The following is a 23347-nucleotide window of genomic DNA, read 5'->3' on the forward strand; positions in this document are numbered from 1 at the left end:
CTTCATCCAATAATACAACAATGCCACTCTATGAAGTAATGAAAGATATGCTAAAACTGGAACATGTTATCCCCTTAACCTATTCCAAGCAATTTAGCAAGCAAAATAAATAGTCTCAAGTTGATTACTAGCTTACTAACTAATCTTCTATTAGAGTATGTTATACGCAATCCAGTCAATGAGTTCAATTGAAGAGTTTCTTTATTCTTTTCTTAATCTCTTTTTCCTTTCTTTGTCATTCCAATTTTCTTGCTGATCCTGGTAGCTGGTTGTTCTTCCAGATGTTGTTTAAGTTTTGTACCACATATTTATTTCAAAACAAACAATCCAACATTTTTCTTGACTTAAAAACAAATAAATTCCCTTCTTGAAAATTTTATCAGTTAATGCAAACACATAAGAGTTTCCAGACAGCCTAATGCATGTCTAATATGTACAGATTTATTTCATCTTCAAATATACATCAGTATAAAGATTTTACATTAATGTACCTATCTATGGCACCATAATTTCTGACTTCATGATGGATTTATCACAAAATAAGTCACTTTGTAAGACACCATCCACCTCTTGAAAGTATTGCAATAAATGCATCATTACATATAATGTACCTTATTTATTTGCTGTAATATACAGACGTCTGGAGTAAATTAAGATTAAAACTGTAGAAATGAAGAAGCTCTTACTCCATTTATATTACTACACCTGCTAAAACCAATGACAAAATATGATCAGATCAGATCCTTATATTCCAATGTCGAAACTTGTGAAATTTAAGTAATTGACCACATCAAAACATGCCTAAAAACCTTGTAAGTCTAGCAGAATCATTGCAAAGTTATACCTCCTTTATGTTGGTGAACAGTTTTGCCTGCTATCTGATATTTACTTCTGCCTTATTTATCTGTAACCTTAGCCTATTTAGATCAGATGGAAGTCACAAATATTACAAAGTTTTTTGAATGTGACTAAATGGTACCAAAGGAGGCATATGACTGCAAGTGCCGAGTCCTGATAAAAGCCAAACTTTGCATGGGTGTAAAATACCTATTTTCATCATGTTTATGTGTTGTAATGTTTGTTGTGGTGATGAAACTATGTTTTTTTTTCTTTAAAAAGACAATGTGATATGAACAATTTCTTTTTCATTGCTTTTTTGTGCCATTTTTTCCATTCTGAATAAAAACACCACAAAATTCACATTTTAAAAGCCAAGCACACAATCTCCTTTTTTTTTTTTTTTTTGAATTGTGCTTGTAGTGAATTTTGTGGCTCAATTGCGTTAACATTGCAGCAACATTGCAATCTTTTGAAGCGTTTAAAAGTAGTTTCAAGTTTGCACACAATTTATTTATCAGTGAGAGAACCATTTGCATTACATGTGTGACTAGTTTGTGATATTTATGAAATATCTATGGTGTTTCGATTTACAGCCTACGTCGTAGTTAGGGGCCCAGTCTGCCAAAGCATTGAGGTTTACATTGCACAGCTACAGAATGTTTAAGAATAGTCCTTGGTCAATTTAGGGGTGCTGATTCTGAATCTTTTCTGTGGCCAAAATATATGGAAAAGTTGCAATTGTGTGCTTTTGGACGCATTCACTTTTCTTACGGACCAATGCCATTACATTTGCTTGTATTTGCCAACATTTTTAGTGTCAATTTTGTTACTAAAATTGCAAAAATCACAGGTTTTTTTTTTTTTATGAAATATGTTAATAAATGTGTATCACTTGTTGCTCGAGAAATTGTACAAAATAATGCACTTTTACTGAGATGTTGATACGTCTATTGCACTCCCCCTGCAGGGATCTGCATTAGACGCATTAACATCTCAGGACGTATTTTGTAATATTTTGTACAATTTCATTCCCAACAAGTGATATGTGGCAGTTGATTTGAAAGGATTCTTCAGAAATCAATTTCCTCTCAGACTCATCTCACTTGTCCCAAAGGTTAAAAGTAACTTATTTCCTTTCTTTCAATATATAACTTTTAACTGTACATTGACCAATACACACATTGTGGTTATTTTTAAGTTTTGAAGTAACACTGTGCGAATGTCGCAAGCATCTATTGTCCAATCCTTCCTGACAAATTCAAGTAAACAAAGGCAAAGTCCATAGCAGGTTTCACATATGATATAATAACATAACATGTTATATATTCAAATGCAAAAATGTTATTTCATAGTGTTTTATGAGCCCTTGAATGCATGGCCACTAAGTGCAAGTCATAATGTTCAATCAAGGTGTCTTCTTCCTGATTTGGTGATTTCATTGCAGTATTCAGTTAAATTCTTTTAAACCTAGGAGAGGGGAGAGAAGAGAAGGAGAGAGAAGAGAAGGGGAGAGAAAGGGAGGGTGGGGAGGGGAAGATATGGAAAGGAAGAGAAGGAAAGGGAAGGGGAGGGATGCAAGGGGAGAGATGCAAGAGGAGGGAAGGGAAGGGGAGGGAGGGAGGAAAATTCTTCTTTTGGCACCATGCACCACTGAATATAGACGTCTTTTTATTAATACTTTGGCCAATCAGTTCTTAGATTGAGTATAATCTCTGCTGCTCTTGGTGATAATCTGTAGACACCAATGTCATGAAGAGCTGATACCGGTGCTTCTTTCTGTTGGATACCTTTAGAGGGCTTCTCATGGATTGACTGGTACAGGAGATCTCGTAATAGTATTGCAGATCCAGCCTTCAGATTCAGTAGTAAACATGACTCCTTTACACTGTAAGAAGAAAGAAGAAAAATGCAATTAAAATATATTGTTGTGAATTTTACAGAGTGATGAATCGAGAATTTTGAGCAAATTAATTAATGTATGTTTTTGATTATGTTTCAGGTGATCTTTCATTTCGACCAAAAATTAAAGGTAAATCTTACTGCCCAATGTAGATATCGAAATTTTGATTTGGATGAATCGCACCAAACTGCAATTGATGAATTTGACAAAATAGGCAAATCGTTTACTTAGTTGCACAATGTAGATTTATCTACTGTATAGAGCAGCTGAAACATAAGATGAGTTTTTAACATATTTTTAAACAGTTACATTTTTAGCAGTTCTAAAATATATAGGCAGTTAATTTTTAGGAACGATGGAATGGTACCAAAATGTTCAAACACCATTTACTCTGAACAGCGATTTTGCATATTCGTCACTGTCAAACTCATAACGTTATGTAATATAACAAACGATTGATCATAAATGTTCACAATTTTTAGAAGGACTGATGGAATGGTACCAAAATGTTCAAACGTAATTTACTCAGAACAGTAATTTTGTATATTTGTCACTGTCAAACTCAAAACGTTATGTAATAGGCCTATAACTTTATTTAAACCTAAAGTTATCCTTCATCTTTATACATGCTGATATTATTCATCTGTAACATCAAGAGAATAAAGGTTACAGCTCTACAATATTTTCACCAGAAATGTTTATTTTTGGCTTATTATGATACTACACACAGAACTAGATCAAACGATGGATGTAACACAAGCTAACACACACCTACTCAAACAAATACACATCTAAACCATGCATTGCCTGTAAAGTTACCTAATTTGGGATGCATACTGTGCAACACAGGAAATTAGACTTTTATTCAAGAGCAATTCAAAGAACTTGAAATGGCAATCAAGTATGGACATGACTATGACCACTTGATCTATAGCTAGCTTCTCTGTGAATCTGTTCCCTGAAGTGCTGAACTGCCCAATGAGCATGATTCAACTAACTTTTACCCAACACACATGATTGTTTTTGTTATACTGGTTACTCATATAGTATCTCAACATACTCACACCTGCAATGAATGAGTCTGGTGATATTTTCCTGTTAAAACAACATCCAAGTTCAACTTAGTTGTTGTAGGTCACACAGCGATCTTATTCTGAAACCAGATACTATTATAGTGCTACATAGGCCCGTACACAAGATTTGTTTTGGGGAGTGCAGATTTGAAAAAGTTGACCTTTTTTTCCAGGGGGAGACAATTTTCTGTCCCAAAATTTCGGGACCTATTTTGACCAAAAAAGCAGGGCATAATTTAGCCGGTATCACATCGCAATTCGCGATATAAACATAGTGAGTCGCTATGCTCCCAAATTGGGTTCTTTGGAGACATTTTCTATACTTTTGCAAAATTGGGAGGGGGTGCAGCACCTTAAATATGGGCCTGGTGCTAGAACATGGCACTTCCCTGTTTTCTTTAACTAAATTATTTGTTACTCACTCTATGACAGCAACCACAGAACATTTCATGCTGAAAACCCTTCCCTATGTGCCCTTGAGCACACTAGCTGTCACTGCTCAGATTTGTGTAGTGCAAGACATTTGATATCATTTGCTTCTTTGCACCAAGGTGAAATACTAGATAGATCTATAAGCAAGTCTTATTTGAGGGTGGAGTAGCTAATCCTCTGAGCATATACACAAACAAATTCATCTCATATGCCATATAGCTATCATGATAGATCAATCACCTTTCGGATATAGCTCTCAGATCTTGAGTGTAGAGGGCACTCTAGCATGAGTCTACACACTCATAAATCAAACCGGATCAAAGGTTTCATGTCTATGTAGTTTGGTGTGATTATGCGATAGGAGCACATAGGATGCATGGTCTTGCAGTTGCTTCATGTTGTAAGGTTTTGTGTGGTCTAGTAGCATTAGGGTTTTAACATGAAATATGTTTTAAACCCAAAATACTTGATGCTTTCTCAGTTAGTTATTTTGTGTGTAGAAGTTGATGTATCCAGAAGTCTGGATATTAAACTGATCCTATCCAGTACAACCATACAAGTTGTGACTTTTCAAGTCCCAAGCATAATATGCATTATAAAGACACGGGTGTTTGATGTATTTAGAATTGGCTTCATTATTAACTAAATGCAAACTATAGATGGCGCTATTTATCCTAAATCATATTCTCTATTTGCAAGGGGTAGGTGATTAATACTGCCATTAAACACCTGGAATAGGTGAAACAAGCAACAAGGAAATTTTATAAACATATTTTATCAAACAATAAAATGAATTATTTGTATTAAAAGCTTGAAAGAGTAATTTCCAGTAACTAAATAGCGCCACCAATTTTGTCATTAATAGATACATTTTATATCCGAAAAAGCTTTAAAAATGTTATAAAAGTGAATAATTTTGTAAAAGAGGGAAATTTAAGTCGAGAATGACTCAAAAGCATCTGTATACATTAGCATGATATCACATTTAGCTGTTTAAGCCCAAATTTTGGTTGTATATGATGTTTTGTTTGAATAACTAATAAATGATCCCATCAAACAACCGTGAAGAACTGATAACACAAAATCCTGTTAACACAAACTAAAATTTGAAGTCCTGAAAATGTTATGTTAACCAAAGTTCCACTATATTAGCAAAATACCTTAGAAACATGCAAAACTTTGTAACAAAATGTTGGCCTTACGTTACCCAAAATATGCACCATTTTTTTGACTCAAATTATGAATAATATTCAATAGCTACAGTTTTTCTTAAAACTAAAACAAAATGACAATTTTATTTTAACTAAAGTTCCACTCTTTAAGCAAAATACCTCACACACTTGCAAAACTTTATAACAAAATGTTGCCTTTAGCCAAAAAAATCACCAATTTTGAAATCACTTTATGAATATTATCAATAGCTATGTTTCCTTTGAAAATCAGAATGCTTCAAACCCAGTCACCAATAAAAGCCCCTTTTCACCATTTGTTTAGGGCATCCTGGTATTGTGTGTATATCCTGAGTGGTCCCATAAAGATATCATGTTTATTTATGTTGAGTGTGCAACTGAAGTGGGTTACATGTAGTCAAGCAGTTCAAATTTCTTTTAGAAGCAATCTATTAATTCTCCCAATGCAATCAAAATACATCATCAGCACATTAATTGACTAAAGACATGTAAGCATGTGAGATTTCCTAATCAATCTAATGGATGGGTTAAAAATCTTCAGAGGATAGCTTTATATGTCGTTGATCTATTTTGCTGCCAGATTACCAAAATAAGAAAAACATACCCAACATCTTTTTGCACCTGTTTCAAAATTATCTATAAACTGTTAGTGTTGCCTTAATAATAAAAAAAGGCCCAAGCCATGAGTAAGGTGATCCAGTTCTGGGCCTAAATCAATAAAATCTCTCTCATTAATTGCTCTTGAAATTAATTTTGTTCACGTTTAAGAGTCTGCCTCTGAAGAGCGTGTTTATAGTGGCTGTATACGGAAAGATTATACTACAGATAACAATTGATTTCGCAGTACTTATACGCTAATATACACTAAATACTGGATAATCTGGCTCACTATAAACTTGCTCTATGACAGGGCACTCTCATGCTTCATTTGCCCAACTTCAAATCTACCTGTCGGTGTACAATGTATTATAATGAGACACCAGACTTCATGCACCCAGGCATATCCCTGATGCAACAGACCTTGGGACAGCAATACAGGAGACCTTGGGACAGCAATACAGGACAGGAAGATGTGGAGAGCCACATGTGGTTTGAGGAAACTACTCAAATCAAGTCCGCAAGCCAAGCCAAGTCAAGTCTACCATGGAGAGAGAGAGCATGCGCATATTTTTTTTTGGGGGTGGGGGCTTTGGGGTGCGAGCCCCGGGTAAATGCAGGGACGGCCAAAACGAAGGGCGGCAGAAGAAGAAGGGCGAAAAAATTTGAAAAAGTAAAAAAAATTGAAAAAATGGTACTATACATCAAAATGTGTTGCTTTTTTTTCCTCTTCACTTTTTCAAAAATTGGGTCAACCTTTTCGGGCTGTTGCGGCAAAATTTAATTTTCTTCAGCCCCCCGGGGTAGAAGCGGTCACGGTACGGCCCGGTGCGCCACTGGAGAGAGAGTGCAAGTTCTCATTTAATTAATAGAAATAAGAACAGTGGAAATAAGACACAGCTGGAACAGATTTTCCCTGTTTTTTAACAAACACAACACGAAAGAAAGTCCTCCCTGTGGTAAAGTTGTAAAAAGTGTTTTTGCCCTTGATTTTTGCTTTCTTTAAATTTGCACCACTGAGATAGCTAAGACCAATGATTTACAGTGATATGATGATATGTGTAGTATACATGAACCATTTCATCGCAAACACACGATAAATCCATTTGAGAAAAAGAACAAATTAAAGTTAAATAAATGAACGTGGCATTTATCATATTTTGCAAAAAGAAATAACTTACGCACTTTGATATATTACGAGTTATTGAATTATATTTTTAAGTAATTGTGCTATCTCTCGACAATTGTTTGGCAGTGTAAGCTATTATAGTGTTTTGCGATAAAAAATCTTCATATCTATAACTGCAATTTGGAACAAGGTCAATTTTGGCCTTAAGTAATGCCTTGCAAGATGTTGGCTAAGATAAGTAATATCTGTGACGATTAGAAAAGGATATCATCTATATCATAAGAGAGCTGTTGCAGTAGCAAGTTACAGAGATAGAGTGAGAATTAAAAAAGATTTGAGTCAGAGCAGAAGAAAAGGAGTGGAAGGATGATAGGAGGGATGATAAGAGAGATGATAGGATTACTAGAGGGTAAGAGGTGTGATTGAGCTGAGACAGATTAAAGGACCACTCGACAGTGATCGCATCGTAGGTGTAACAGTTAACATCGTTTATAGAGTGCCTAAAAGTGAAAGATAAGTCATTCAAATTGTAATTTTAGTACAGTCCACCCTCTGTTAGCCGGACCTCTTTTATATGGATCTCTCTATTATCCGGATGTGAATCTTCACAGAGAAATATGTTTTTGATGATTTACCACAGGTAATTCCATGCTTAAAATGACATCTATGTTGCGAAAAGCACTCTAAAGCCATCTTTTAGTGTTATTACACCATGTTTAAACAATCTTTTGCTGTCACCATTTCAGTACTTGGGACAGTCAATGCAGAATTACATGTAATTGACTTATCCGGATTTTTCACTTATCTGGACAATGCTTGGTCCCACCATAGTCGGATAAGAGAGGTTGGACTGTATTTTTGAAATGACAAATTTGGCAGAAATTGAAGAAAACAGTATTGACAAAGTTGAAGCCCATTCAAATACATGTAGCTAATTTCTTTACAGATTTGTGTAAATTTTTGTAAAATCTGCTTTTGTCTTTAATACATGGCTTTCAGCTTGACCACTAGAGGCTATGCTGCTGCTACTACTATTGATATTTAATAAAGCACCGCAAACCAAAACAATTTACACTAAGGCACATGAAAACAAAAACAATGGAATAATATAATACATAAAACATCATAACATCAGATACATGTTAGCACATCTATGATAGCAACAAAGGTGCAAAAATCTGCACTTTGATGACTTTTATGATCCTCCTGATGAGCAAACCACTGAATCTGTAAGAGATTCATAGATAGAGACAGGGCCACAGCAGACGATATGACCTTCCAATCATGTAGGTCTTAATAACCAACACATAATCTGTAATGTTGCCAAATCGAGACAATTATTTTGACTGTCAATGCTCTCAGATGTATTACCTACCCTGTTGGTGTTCTATGAACAATGACCACTTAATAAAGATGAAAATATAAATGAAAAGAGAAGTCCTTGTGTGCTGTAGCTCAATTGTATGCAATGATCACTCAATAAAGCAATGAATAGCGAGGTCCTTGTGTGCTGTAGCTCAATTGTATGCAATGACTACTCAATAAAGCAATAAATAGAGAGGTCCTTGTGTGCTGTAGCTCAATTGTATGCAATGATCACTCAATAAAGCAATGAATAGAGAGGTCCTTGTGTGCTGTAGCTCAATTGTATGCAATGATCACTCAATAAAGCAATGAATAGCGAGGTCCTTGTGTGCTGTAGCTCAATTGTATGCAATGACTACTCAATAAAGCAATGAATAGAGAGGTCCTTGTGTGCTGTAGCTCAATTGTATGCAATGATCACTCAATTAAGCAATGAATAGAGAGGTCCTTGTGTGCTGTAGCTCAATTGTATGCAATGATCACTCAATAAAGCAATGAATAGAGAGGTCCTTGTGTGCTGTAGCTCAATTGTATGCAATGACCACTCAATTAAGCAATGAATAGAGAGGTCCTTGTGTGCTGTAGCTCAATTGTATGCAATGACTACTCAATAAAGCAATGAATAGAGAGGTCCTTGTGTGCTGTAGCTCAATTGTATGCAATGATCACTCAATAAAGCAATGAATAGCGAGGTCCTTGTGTGCTGTAGCTCAATTGTATGCAATGACTACTCAATAAAGCAATGAATAGAGAGGTCCTTGTGTGCTGTAGCTCAATTGTATGCAATGATCACTCAATTAAGCAATGAATAGAGAGGTCCTTGTGTGCTGTAGCTCAATTGTATGCAATGATCACTCAATAAAGCAATGAATAGAGAGGTCCTTGTGTGCTGTAGCTCAATTGTATGCAATGACCACTCAATAAAGCAATGAATAGCGAGGTCCTTGTGTGCTGTAGCTCAATTGTATGCAATGACTACTCAATAAAGCAATGAATAGAGAGGTCCTTGTGTGCTGTAGCTCAATTGTATGCAATGACCACTCAATTAAGCAATGAATAGAGAGGTCCTTGTGTGCTGTAGCTCAATTGTATGCAATGACCACTCAATAAAGCAATGAATAGAGAGGTCCTTGTGTGCTGTAGCTCAATTGTATGCAATGACCACTCAATTAAGCAATGAATAGAGAGGTCCTTGTGTGCTGTAGCTCAATTGTATGCAATGACCACTCAATAAAGCAATGAATAGAGAGGTCCTTGTGTGCTGTAGCTCAATTGTATGCAATGACCACTCAATAAAGCAATGAATAGAGAGGTCCTTGTGTGCTGTAGCTCAATTGTATGCAATGACTACTCAATAAAGCAATGAATAGAGAGGTCCTTGTGTGCTGTAGCTCAATTGTATGCAATGACCACTCAATTAAGCAATGAATAGAGAGGTCCTTGTGTGCTGTAGCTCAATTGTATGCAATGACTACTCAATTAAGCAATGAATAGAGAGGTCCTTGTGTGCTGTAGCTCAATTGTATGCAATGACCACTCAATTAAGCAATGAATAGAGAGGTCCTTGTGTGCTGTAGCTCAATTGTATGCAATGACTACTCAATAAAGCAATGAATAGAGAGGTCCTTGTGTGCTGTAGCTCAATTGTATGCAATACCCACTCAATTAAGCAGGGCCGGATTTACCTTTTTGGGGCCCTGGGCCAGGCTCAAATTTGGAGGCCCCCAAACACACCGTGAGGAAGGCAAGTTTTTAGGTTTTACCTGGATACAAAAATTTCAATTTTAGACTATTTTAGCCCCAATTTAAGCTAAATTTTGCTATATAACAGGCCAATGTGCACGAAGCGTGCAAAATTTTGCAGTTTTTGTACCCTATTTTGGCCCAAAACATGGTGTTTTTCAGCTAAAATGGAAGATGCACACTACACAGAGCAATTTGGGGGGCCCGGGCCCATCTGGCCCTATGGTAAATCCGGCCCAGCAATTCAGCAATGAATAGAGGGGTCCTTGTGTGCTATAGCTCTATAGTATGCAGTGACCACTCAAAAGCAATGAATAGAGAAAAACAGAAGAAATATAGAGATAAAAGAGAAAGATAAAGGTAGTGGAAAAAGAGGGACAGAGTGGGAAAGAGAGGGAGAGAGAGAAGAGATAGAGAAGATAAGTGTTATACAAAACACCACAAAGCAAGAAAATTATAATTCCAAAATAAACTGATGCATGTTCAATGCATTTTCAGATTTCATATTATTAGGCTACATCACTTGACATTATAAGATTAAATTTACAATTTCATATTTGATTGGTGGATTCATATCAGCGTTCTTAATTAACTGGTTAATTATAAATGGTGATTAATTATAAACTGCGGTTAATTAATGTTAAGATTAAGGTTAATTAATAGTAAGATTGGTTAATTATGGTTGGAAAATATATAAATCCGAGCTTGGAATTCAATATGCCATCATACTGAAGAACATTGTGCAAGTATTTAACATGAGCAGATGAAGTGTGCTTGTCTACCTTCAGCTTTAAAACATTCCAATTGTTATTTTATAATTTAAAATCATTACATTATTTTCATATAAACGTATAATGTCAATTCACCCTGTTTAAAAAATACTAACATACATTTTTAATTTCATCAACTTTATATTAATAGTCTAAAATTGGTTGAAAAAATCCTGGGCAAAAATGGTATAATCTGCTTACTCTGCGTTGGATTTTTGGGTACTTGTACCCCACCGACTAACTGATTCATATAGAGGTCATATAAAGCTTAAGATTTAATAGATATATCATTTGAGAGTAATGTTCCTGCTTATATTGGTGTCTGGTTCATGCAAATATATTCTATTTCCACCTGTTGGTAATTTTATTATTACTGTCTCTTGGTTATAATGCAATAAAAATACACTTAAATTACTTTCATGCTAGTACTTAAATTACTGTGTTACTATAGTAACAGATCCTTTGAAAAGGTAAAATGATGTTAACCTGTGGCCTCCAATTTCATCTAAATTAGAACATTATCTGTTTTATCCTTGCAAATGGTTATAAAAGGCACATTGACTGATAGGCTCATATTACAGGTTATTAAGGGCAGGTGGATGCCCATGAGTGGGTGTGCCTTATTGAAATGGAGATAATTGATATGTTTCACCTGCAATACAGCATTATGTTGAGTTGGGTGAGTCTTGAGTTTCCAATAGGAAGGGTGATACCCTTCACCTACTCAACTGCCCTACTCAAAGTTAACCTCCCAAAGGGTCATGTTATAAAAAAAAATACTGAGAGCTGAAAACCACAACTGCGGTTTTAAATTATGCTGCTTGAAATAATCTGATAGGCTACACCAGTGGTTGCCACGGCAAAAATCAAAATCTTCATGATGTACTGTGTTGCCATGTACCATCGCCCTAAATATGATGCCCATGGGTTATTTTATATGTTTGTTCCCGTGTTAGCCAATCAGGGCTTTGCTTTGTCACCATGACAATCATACTGTAAAAATACAAGTTTTTTTGCCCCATGGGCTACAATATAGCATAAAAATCATATCAGCTAAAATTTGGTGATGTTGTGAAAAACATTGTCCGATATGACCACAAACATCCTCAATCCTCTTTAAAAAAATTTATCAGGAAAACTTGAGAATTATTGCTGTGATTTTAGATTTTGCAGAAAGAATCAAACATTTAAACTCAAACATCAATTACAGACTTGACCAATTCTAGTTTTAAGCCCCTGATAGATTGCTTAGTTGATATTTTGTAAATCTCATCAGTAGACTTCATCAGATATGATCACCTGATATACTTTCATAGGAAACTAGTTGTCAGCCAAAAGGTCAGATGAATAGATATGCCCATGAAATATAAAACTAAGTCCCTGATATACCTTAAAATACAGTTTCTATATTACAAGACAAAATTGACCAAAAAGTTGCAATGTGCATCTCCCTTTGTCCTCAATTTGGACAATTGCAATTTTTTTTGCATACGCTTCTTTATTTCCCTACCTAATATTACCAAGGTGATGGAGTTGATTTAACACACTTCATTTTTTAGGTAAATGACAGTTAACAACATCAAATAACATTGAATTCCACATGTTTAATGTATCATCAATAATTTGTTCAATATCACTCCATGGCAGTTCAGAGAGATCATTAATGGAACTTTGATCATCAAAATGATGGACTATGAACAAGGCAGAAATAAGCAGTTGATTAAAGAAATGGACTATGACGAGGCGGAAATAAGCAGTTGATTAAAGAAATGGACTATGACGAGGCGGAAATAAGCAGTTGATTAAAGAAATGGACTATGAAGAGGCGGAAATAAGCAGTTGATTAAAGAAATGGACTATAACTAAGTGGTAAAAATACATTTGAGAGAGAGGGGGAGGGAAAGGAAAAGGGAGAGAGGAAAGACAGACTTACAGGAACCGGGAGAGGGTACTTGGTACTTTTGATGGGTGATATGTGGCTCGAGCTCAAGAACCCTTGTCAATTTTTATTTGTAAATTTGCCAAAAATAGGGACCTTTATGCAAGGTTTGCCCAAAAGAGTAAAAACAGTACCCATATTTAAGGAGTTTTTGGTCAAGATCATAGACTCATACTTGTACCCATATTTTATGTTATAGTACAACCAAATTTTGCACATATATAGCGCACAAAAAAAACCCCAAGATTTAGGCATAAAAACAATTCAAGTCATTGGTTTTAAGCACATAATCTGAAAATATTTAAAAGGAGACCATGAAGGACTTTTTTTCTGCAAAACATACACCCAGTTTTGTGCTAACACTTTCTCAAATTGATTGACCAATTCCTGCACCTCAACGGCTCCTATCTGTTGGAGTTGACATTGTTGGTGTTGATTGGTTTAGGTAGTAGTTCCCTTAGGAAGTGTTCACACAAAACTGTCATTGCTCAAGGTATGTAACATCAAATTTGGATTTGTATTCAAAAATTCTGAACATGGACATACTGTACCCGACAACGTTGTATGGTGTAGATTGGGGGGGGGGGGTAATTTCCGATTAGGTTTGTCTGATATTGTAGGTTGTCTAGCAAGCAAAGTTTAGTTTAGGTTCAGGCTTTAGGTCCTAACTACTAATAGGGATGAGCATCATAATTCCATGTTGCCCCTATTGCAACAAAAGATTGTTTTCTGGCAAGAACTCATCAACAGAAGTATTTTGGTGGTTAAATTGTCAAAATCGGTCAAAAACTTTTCGAATTATGAATTTCAAAGTTTCCCATTCTGACCGGTCATTGGAACGAAATAAATTGACAAAGTCTAAAAATAGCAATGTGAGCAAAATTGGTATAAGCATATATTTACCTTTTTATATTTCTTTATTTTAATATATATGCAAACATGAAACAAGCATATTGTGAAAGTATCAAAGGGTTTCTTATGAAATGGCACTTTACTAGTCAATAGCATTAAGTATTTCTTCAAACCGAGGCACTGAAATCATGCTTTTAGAAAACATTTGCTCAAAATCATCCATAATGGCGAAGTGGCACAAAATCAAAAGTCCAGGTGAACTTTTTCCACAACAATATACACTACACATAAGAAAAATACTAATGTACTACAAGGGATTTTCAACATAGGAATCCAAACAATCAAGTACTAACATGCACAGCTTTGTCCTGATATCACTTCTGTGGTTTAAAAAGAATGTTTAACCTCTATTGTGATTGGCAGCAGCATAAGGTATCTCTTTGATAGTTGATAATGCCCAGCCATTCAGCAAGTGGCTAATAACTGACCTTGATAGGCTTGAATAAATACTGTCATCTGCTACAAAACCATCACACTCTAGGTCACTCCATATGCTACAGGGAGCACAGTACTTTAACAATGGAGTGAAAGACTCATTATTGATTAGGTGCGTATTTTAAAAGTACAGCTCCTGTGCGTGTATAGCAGCAAGTCAGTGCAGATGGTACAAATATAAGAAAATGTTTAGGGTTGAGATCAGGTGAAAAATACATCAAATGAGCACGAAACTTCACATTTATGTTCAGAAAGGTGTCTATTTAACATGATTCGAAAGGTGTATGGAAATTCCAAAGGGAAGCTGGTGATTTAATTTTTAACTCGAGATCTACTTGTCCCATTTTTTAAACCTTTTTACTGAGGGTATGATAGAGGTAATAACGACAACTCTGCCAAATTACAGCTCAGTAGGTCAAGGTGTTCACCTGATCTTATTCATCTGAATATTTTGTGCCATTCTGAGCAGTGCTGCATTTGGCCACTGGCAATTAAGCGCACTGTGGCGATGGACCAATTTTGACTCACACTTACAGAAAAACCAAATAAGTTATGTTGCTGTAATTTGCAGGATAGTTACAAAACATAATTGGCATTAACATCTCCAATTTTTACAGAAACATTATGAAAAATAAAAGAATGAGCTCAATTTATAAATGTCTGTGCAAGCAGTGCACAGTTGAGCTCCCTGCATGTCTATGGGAGTGTTCTAATCAAGTTGATGGTTCATTGGTCATCCCTACTACTAACAGTGAAAGTTGGTCCTGTGACAAATATTCCCAGCAATACCATTGGTGTTGACATGAGTTTACATTGATGGGATTTCTACATGCATGTCACGTTACCCAGGTGTTATATTGGCAATATCACACCCTCAGTAGGAGGCAACCATGCTCTAAGTGCCTCGCTCTATATATATTTTCATTGACAACAATCTTGCTATCTGCTAACCATATTCCCTTACACCCTATAGCTACCGTTTGTCATTTCAGCTTTGTATCACTGCTTCAGATGTCAGCTTTAGTCACATTAAAATCATGTCAAAGGTTGCTGACTCATGAGTGTAGATATATGTCAAGTTTAGTGGTAAGCAGTATGGTCCAACTACCTGGCCAGGAAACACTGCCTGAGCAGGCACCAGGTTTGGCCAGGAACTTGGGGTTGAAGGGACTGAGAGCATGTCTTAAGGCCTCTGGCACAAAAATCCTGTTTTATCTTTTTCTTCTTTGGCTTACGTCAATTCTTGGAAGTGCTGGGCCACTAATCATGTTGATCAACCAGACAAGTAGCCGAACGGTCTAAGGCGCTAAGCTCTTAAAGTATCCATGATAGTGGTGCGCCGTGAGTTCGAACCCCGCCTCTGCCAAACTTAATTTTACTTTTTTTAAATTTCATATTGGGGAAATGTAGCTGGGAGAATTTATGTATGGCATGGAGTGGTGTGATGGAGAACCATCTGAAAATTCAGAGGTAGGAATAGTTTCTTGTGTTTGGATCACAAACTTTTTATGAATCAATATACCAACACAGTTGAACTTTTTCCATGTATATTATACATCCCAGTAAGATGTCAAGTCTTGGGGTTGTGATTCTTCATATACTTCCTGGAGCAACTTGATCTGATTATAATGTCCAAATCAAAAGTCAACAACATACTCACATGATCAAGTAAAATGAGCCAGATGGTGTAAAACTGATTGTGAGGTATGGCCAAAAGTAGTGTACAACTTTCCCCGCTGCATTTTATTGCTTCTGCAAGTCTAAAATGACCATTTCTCAGGAGCCAAAAGTCCTCTAATGATAAGATTTTCCAACTTATTGCAGCTTGCAAAAAGAGCAATTCCATTACGTAAAAAAGTGAAAATGGGGTTTCTAAACAAAATACTACTTTATCAGACCTGCAAACCTACCGAAGTCAGAAAGAGGGACAATGAGGCCAAAACCTTGTACATGTACACAAACCAGGTACCGACAAATTCAAAGACGTGAGGTGCGCAATACTTTCAGAATTCAGGAAAGGTTTTGCAGGTCTAAATTTATCACAATAGACTAAAGAGAATGCTATAGCAAAATTTTCAGGTAAAATTTGCATCATTTTCTGCTGTTTTTACATTTAAATTTGCCATCGCTGAAATTTTCAGAAAGCAGGACTGTCCTTCATTTTCACTTTGGAAAAGCCCAAATGAGGGACAGTCCCTCAAAAATGTGGGACAGTTGGCAGACCTGCTGTATTTGTGTAATCATGTCAATATGTGATACATTGCACATCAGAAGCTACTAAATACATAGTGAAGTTGTTCCATAGAGAAGCCATATGGAATCTTGTATTATCAAGAATGACAGAAGGTCAATTGGGTTAGAAAAATAACATGTGATGCAAGCCAGCTCTTTGAAGTCACTTAACATTTCAGTTTCTGAAATATTATAGCCAATGAGTAACATGCTTGTCACAGAAACACACACACTTAAGCAGCTATATCAAGTTGTATTTTCTGTGAAGCCCTATGTGGTCAAAACTTGTACTGCAAGTAGCCAGTACTATGCTGTTACCTTCAGTAGATACCAATTCTGTCATTTCAGTACATTACATTAAGGGCTGGGGTATGAACGTTTGGACAGTATTTATTGTGGGACATTAGAGCACATCAGACATATCGAAATGGATTCTGAATATGAAGAAAGTCCTGATGTTATCAAATAATTTTGATTTTTTGAAATTCGCAATGTAATACACATTTTATGGCAAATGATTAATTGATATTTTTGATATTTAACAGTCCTCAAAGTAAACTTCATAAATCTGATGATATGTACTTGTGTATGTACGAGCATAGGTGGGATGAAAAGCTGATGATCAATTGAAAATTTTGACCTTTCGTATTGAAGATATGGATTTTTTCCAAAACACTCAAAACAAAGGTCTTTTTGGGAAAAAAATCCATACCTTCAATATGAAAGGTCTAAATTTTCAATCGATAGTCAGCTTTTCCTCCCAGCTACATACACTTTACGAATATATCATTAGATATATAAAATTAGACAGTAATTCTACTATCTTCAGTAGATAACAATTATGTTTTTTGAGTAGATAGTAATTCTGATATTTCTAGTAGACAGCCATTCTGCTTCCTTCAATAGACAGTAAATCTGCTATCTTCAGTAGACAGCAATTCTGATATCTTCAGTAGATTTTAATTCTGCTACCTTCTGTAGACAGTAATTCTGCTATCTTCAAAAGACAGTAATTCTGCTATAGTCAAAAGAGAGTAATTCTGCTATCTTCATTAGATAGCAATTCTGTTTTTTGAGTAGATAGTAATTCTGATATCTTCAGTAGACAGCCATTCTGCTATCGTATATAAACAGTAATTCTGCTATCTTCAGTTGATAGCAACCCTGTGTTTTTTTTCAATAGACAGTAATTCTGATATTTTCAGTAGACAGTCATTCTGCTATCTTCAGTAGACAGCAATTCTGCTTTCCCCAGTAGACAGCAATTCTGCCATCTTCAGTAGACAGCAATTCAGCTTTCTTCAGTAAACTTAGTAGACAGCAATTCTGATATCTTCAGTTGACAGTAATTCTGCTATCTTCAGTAGACAGCGATTCTGCTTTCTACAGTAGACAGCAATTTTTCTATCTTCAGTAGACAGCAATTCTGATATCCTCAGTAGACAACAATCCTGCTATTACTGACAGCAATTATGCTATCTTCAGTATACAGCAATTATGATATCTTCAGTAGACAGCAAGCAAGTTATTTTGGTATCTGATATCTTCAGTAGACAGCAATAATCTTCAGTAGTACATTTAAATGACATTTCTGCTATCTTCAGCAGACAACAATTCTGCTATCTTCAGTAGACAGAAAATTCTGCTATCTTCAGTAAACAGTAATGCTGCTACCTTCAGTAGACAGCAATTTGGCTACCTTCAGTAGACATTAGTTCTGCTATCTTCAGTAGACAACAATTCTGCTATTTTCAGAAGACAATTCTGTAAATAGAATTCTGCTATCTTCAGTAGACAGCAATTCAGCTATCTTCAGTAGACATTATTTTGGTACCTGATATCTTCAGTAGATAATCAATAATCTTCAGTTGACAACAATCTTGCAATCTTCAGTAGACAGCGATTCTGCAATCTTCAGTACACCGCAATTCTGCTATCTTCAAGTAGACAGCACTTCTGTTATCTTCAGTAGGCAGCATTTCTGCTATATTCAGTAGTACATTTTCTTCAGTAGTATATTTAAATGACAGACAATGCTGCTACCTTCAGTAGACAGCAATTTGGCTATCTTCAGTAGACATTAGTTCTGCTATCTTCAGTAGACATCAATTCTGCTATTTTTGGTAAATATGCATTCTGCTATCTTCAGTAGACAACAATTCTGCTATCTTCAGTAGACAACAGTTCTGCTATCTACAGTAGACAGCAATTCTGCTATCTTTAGTAGACAGCAATTCTGCTATCTTCAGTAGACAGCAAATTTGGTTATCATCAGTGGCAGTAATTCTGCTATCTTCAGTAGACTGCAATTCTTCTATCTTCAGTAGAGCAATTCTGCTATCTTCAGAAGACAGCAATTAAGATATCTTCAGTGGAAAGCAATTTGGCTATCTTCAGTAGACAGCAATTTGGCTATCTTCAGTAGACATCAATTCTGCTATCTTCAGTAGACAGCAAACTTACAGTAGACAGCAATTCTGCTATCTTCAGTAGACAGTAATGCTGCTACCTTCAGTAGACAGTCATTTTGCTATCTTCAGTAGACATCAATTCTGCTATATTCAGTAGACAGCAATGCTGCTTACAACAATAATATTGTTTTCTTCAATATGTAGCAATTCAGTTTATTTAATAGACCCTGTGCAATAAACCAACCACAATGATATAACAATTGAAATGGCAGCCATGTTGGAGGACAGAGGAACCGGTCTCTAGAATGATTCCACGACCATTCATACCTATCGCCTGTTTTATTGTATTATTATGTGAACAGTGAAATGGCCCATGGTACCTTACGGAGAGCAGAAATTTATTTACATGAGGTTGACTCTGTCATGAGTGACGTCATTTCGCATACACTCTATAGGCAGACATTCTGTTTTCTATAAACCTCAGTAGATGGCAATTCTGTTATTTTCAGCAAACAGCAGCAATATTGCTATTGTCAGTGAACAGCAGTTCTAATTTCTTCAGTAGACAGCATTATTGGTATCTTCAGCCTTCAGACTAGGTAAAACATAGTCAGTGCAGAGAAGGTAACATACTATTACATCAAATTTATATAATTATCAAACAAATATATTGCACAGCAAGTGTCCCTTGCAAAACATCAAGAGTGTAATAATTTCAAATATCCAATCATTATTGGCAACATTGTCTAAAAATTAATAACATTTTGTGAATATACATGATAATAAAACATCTGCAGTGCAGGTGTAACTCTAAAACTCATTAAATCACATTGCAAGCATATCCAATTTGCAAAATTGGATTATTTGAAAAACAAGAAATATGTAGAGTATCCTACAAAACAAAGAGCTTTAATCATTAAATAAAGTCATCCTCAGACATAAATATAATTAAAAAGTCTGCTTTGCAGGTGTCTTTATAGAGGCAAATTACTTCAGGACTTGTTTTATAACATGAATTACACATTGCATACAGATCTCACACCACAAAAAAAAAATAGAAATCTGGCCAAGCCCTGTCTGGCAAATTGTGTACATTCAAGGCAAAAAGATAGATAAGGTGAAATCCATGTTAATGAAATCATAGATTGGCATGCTTTTGTTGTCTACTATTTGAATCAGACATATTTGTTGGTCTTCCATTGTGCGAGTATATTGCATATGGGAGATATTGTGTAATGCTAAGTGATTTTTTAAAAGCTCTGTTTCTTCCATTTTCTGTAAGGAAACTTTTGCTAGAATAATTTCCAATGTCTATATGAGCCACATGGAATGCTATTAAATTGGACACAAAAAACTCAAAATCACACAAAATACTGTAAAGACAAATAATTGAACAATGTTCACAAGCCCTGTGCACAAATATAAAGTCCAACGATTCAAATCAAACACAAATGTGACCATCCACCACAACTGAGCCCAGATGTCGCCAGTGCCACTATTGAGATATGCTGTATTGAACTTATCAATAAACAATAGGAAACAAAGGATTTATTGACTGTTTTATTGATTTTTCACTACTTAAATGTCAAGTACTATAGACATGATATACATCATTTTAAAGCTAATTTCAAGCAGAATATTTTGGTTGAATATCTCAAAAATGATGATTGGCGACTTCAGGGCTCAGTTGTGCTGGATGGTCACAAATATGCATGCAAAAAAAAAGCAACAACATGCACACCCCACACACTACCTACATACAACAACTGGCAACCATGAAAACCAAACACCACTTGGGGACAAACACATGTGGTTTTATTTACTTAATGGGCTTGTTCAGTTTTTACAATGGAGTGTGGACTCACCCCACACATGTAACTTTGTATTTATTTATGTCTTTTTAATGCAGCAACATAATCCATGAATCGCAGATATCCATGATTCCTGTGTGTCCACTGTCACTCACAGATTTCTCATGTGTGTCCTCATTTGCCAGTGCTTACAATCTTACACACAGGCACACAATTACAAACTAACACATCCTACCCACCCCCTGCATGCACACACAAATTATTTTCTTACTCTTTGAAGTAGTTTTCTGGTCGCTGAGTAAATTGGCCAAATAGTGGAAACAGTCCTCTTGTCATATCATATTGCAGCTGTAATGCTCCTCCTTCATTGAATTGGTTCACTAAGATCACCTGCAAAACAATCAAACATTTTGTAAAAGTATATTTTTTACAAATTTCACAACAGTATTATCAAAGATGGATGCTATATTCGGGATATAAAACAGCATCCCAAACTTAAGTAGACAACTAACTTGATTTGGTTGTAAGATTAATACAAAAAATGAAAAGGAATATGTTGCACAGCTATTTGGCTCTGTATTGTTTCATATCTCATGTGATTCAATTGACTGGTTATGAGAGAGTAAGTGACCCAAGCTCTTCCAATTTTGATTCAATCAATCAAAACATTTATAAAGCACCTGTTTGATTTCATAAGAACTGTTCTGAGGTGCTGTGATGAATAAAAAATATGTTATTACAGATTGCCTTATGCATAGAAATAATACAGCTTTGTTTTAAGATATTCACAGTCGGTGCAGCAATAATATGTAAAGGCAGTTCATTTCAGAGGATATATGCATCATTGCTGAAAGAACAACCAAATGAATGGAGTTAACATTCAAGTCCAACAATTAGATGATGATCTGATGTGCACAGGGTGATTGAAAGAATATCTATGTAAACCATCAGTTGTCATGTTACAAATAGCGCCAATAAGTACACACATTGCATGCAAATGACTTGTTTAGGAGCAAGCAAATCCACCCCTGATGTCATTGAAAATATCAAAAACAAGATATAGAGACGAGGGCACATTGTGCAATCAAATGACACAATAGATGGGACAAAGCTTTACACAGAATGAAGCTGAGGACAAGTCCAGAAAGCTTATGGCATCCAAGTGTGATTGATGTACTACACGTGCCCAAGATTTCACAATCATATTTGTCCCACTTCTATAGCAACAATCAATTAAAAGGGCATTTTGTGATCCACAGCCTCATCCCCCCACTTTTCTCAAAAAAAGTTGAGATTTTTATATCACTGGAAACCTCTGGCTCCATAATGTTTATGTACAAAGAATTTCTTGCAGATTAATTCGTTTAGCAAAGATATCGTGAAATTTGAATTTCGTTCTGGTATACCAGAATGAAATTACAACACATTGTCTATGGAGCAGTGTAATACACATAATCATGCATTAACTCGCAAACGCAAAATCGGAATCAACTGAAATTTTGGGAATAAGCTTTTTTCATGGATATCCACTGAAAAATGTCATAAAAAGAGGATGCTAGGATCACAAAATACTCCTTTAAGGGAAACAATATTGGTTAATCCACATAAGTCTAGATTACTTTGTTCTATAGAGCCTAATGGTTCACCATATATTCTCTTGTCAATATATAGTGTCATTACGATAACACTGCTTGACAGGATATTGTATAACCTATATATATAGTAAATAGAGCATCCAAAAAAAAGTTAATGAAAAATTCAGCGGAAATGTGAAGGTTAATGATTCAATGTATAAACAGGAAAAACTTATGAGACTCATTTTGTTCTCCCTCAGGCCAAGGATAACATACTTCTGCTAATGAGTTTGGCATGGTTACTTTCCAATGCATTTATTTATATTAGGGCATATTTGAATGCTCAAAAATGTAATGTGATGATGTGTGATCAACGAGTTGGATAATTGTAACTATGACAAAGAGTTTCAATTCAATAATTTATTTTATTATACTTGATTGTTTTCTGTATCAGATAGTTGCTCATATCTCAGAGACCAAGAATCCAATTCTGATGGGTTCTACACTGTATTATGACCTATCATATGGTCACCCCAGGGTTTTCTTTAACACAAATATCACACATATTTATGTGTTACCCCTTCAAATGCAAAGTAAATATCATGAAAATCCAGATATTTTCATCTGGTAGTGATAGATGATGAAAATATATTCACTGATTCAACAATTCTGTGAAATTGGGTCATACATTGTTAAAGTTTTTTTTAAATCAAATGTTTTATACCCCTTCAGATGAAACATTCATAATTGAAAGGGTATAAAAATGGGATGTAGCCCTTCAGCAAAATGCTTGAAGAAAACCCTGGTCACCCCTACCTATATGTATCAGTATCAAGCAGAATAAAATGATTGTCACATATATTCAAATTGCATTTGTTCATGTAACCATGGTAACATTTTTGTCAAATTAATAGACACCAATATATTGAATATTCTGTCACACCTGAAATAGCACCCAGAGATACGCTTCTTTTTACTTTACTGTAAAACACAA

General features: G+C 35.4%; 1 protein-coding gene across 2 annotated transcripts in view; it reads right to left on the reverse strand.

The window, feature by feature from the left end:
- Positions 1 to 399: 399 nt before the first annotated feature.
- LOC140157214 (RAD50-interacting protein 1-like) overlaps positions 400 to 23347 on the reverse strand; it is a 346682-nt gene continuing 323734 nt past the window's right edge. For both annotated transcript variants that reach the window (XM_072180343.1, XM_072180335.1), the window contains exons 14-15: positions 21051 to 21169; positions 400 to 2725 (exon numbers count right to left, since the gene is read on the reverse strand). In XM_072180343.1, coding sequence (XP_072036444.1) covers positions 2512 to 2725; positions 21051 to 21169 — 333 coding nt within the window. In that variant the 3' untranslated portion in view covers positions 400 to 2511. The remainder of the gene's footprint in view (positions 2726 to 21050; positions 21170 to 23347) is intronic.

This window comes from Amphiura filiformis, chromosome 1 (assembly GCF_039555335.1).
Source record: "Amphiura filiformis chromosome 1, Afil_fr2py, whole genome shotgun sequence".
NCBI classification, from domain to species: domain Eukaryota; kingdom Metazoa; phylum Echinodermata; class Ophiuroidea; order Amphilepidida; family Amphiuridae; genus Amphiura; species Amphiura filiformis.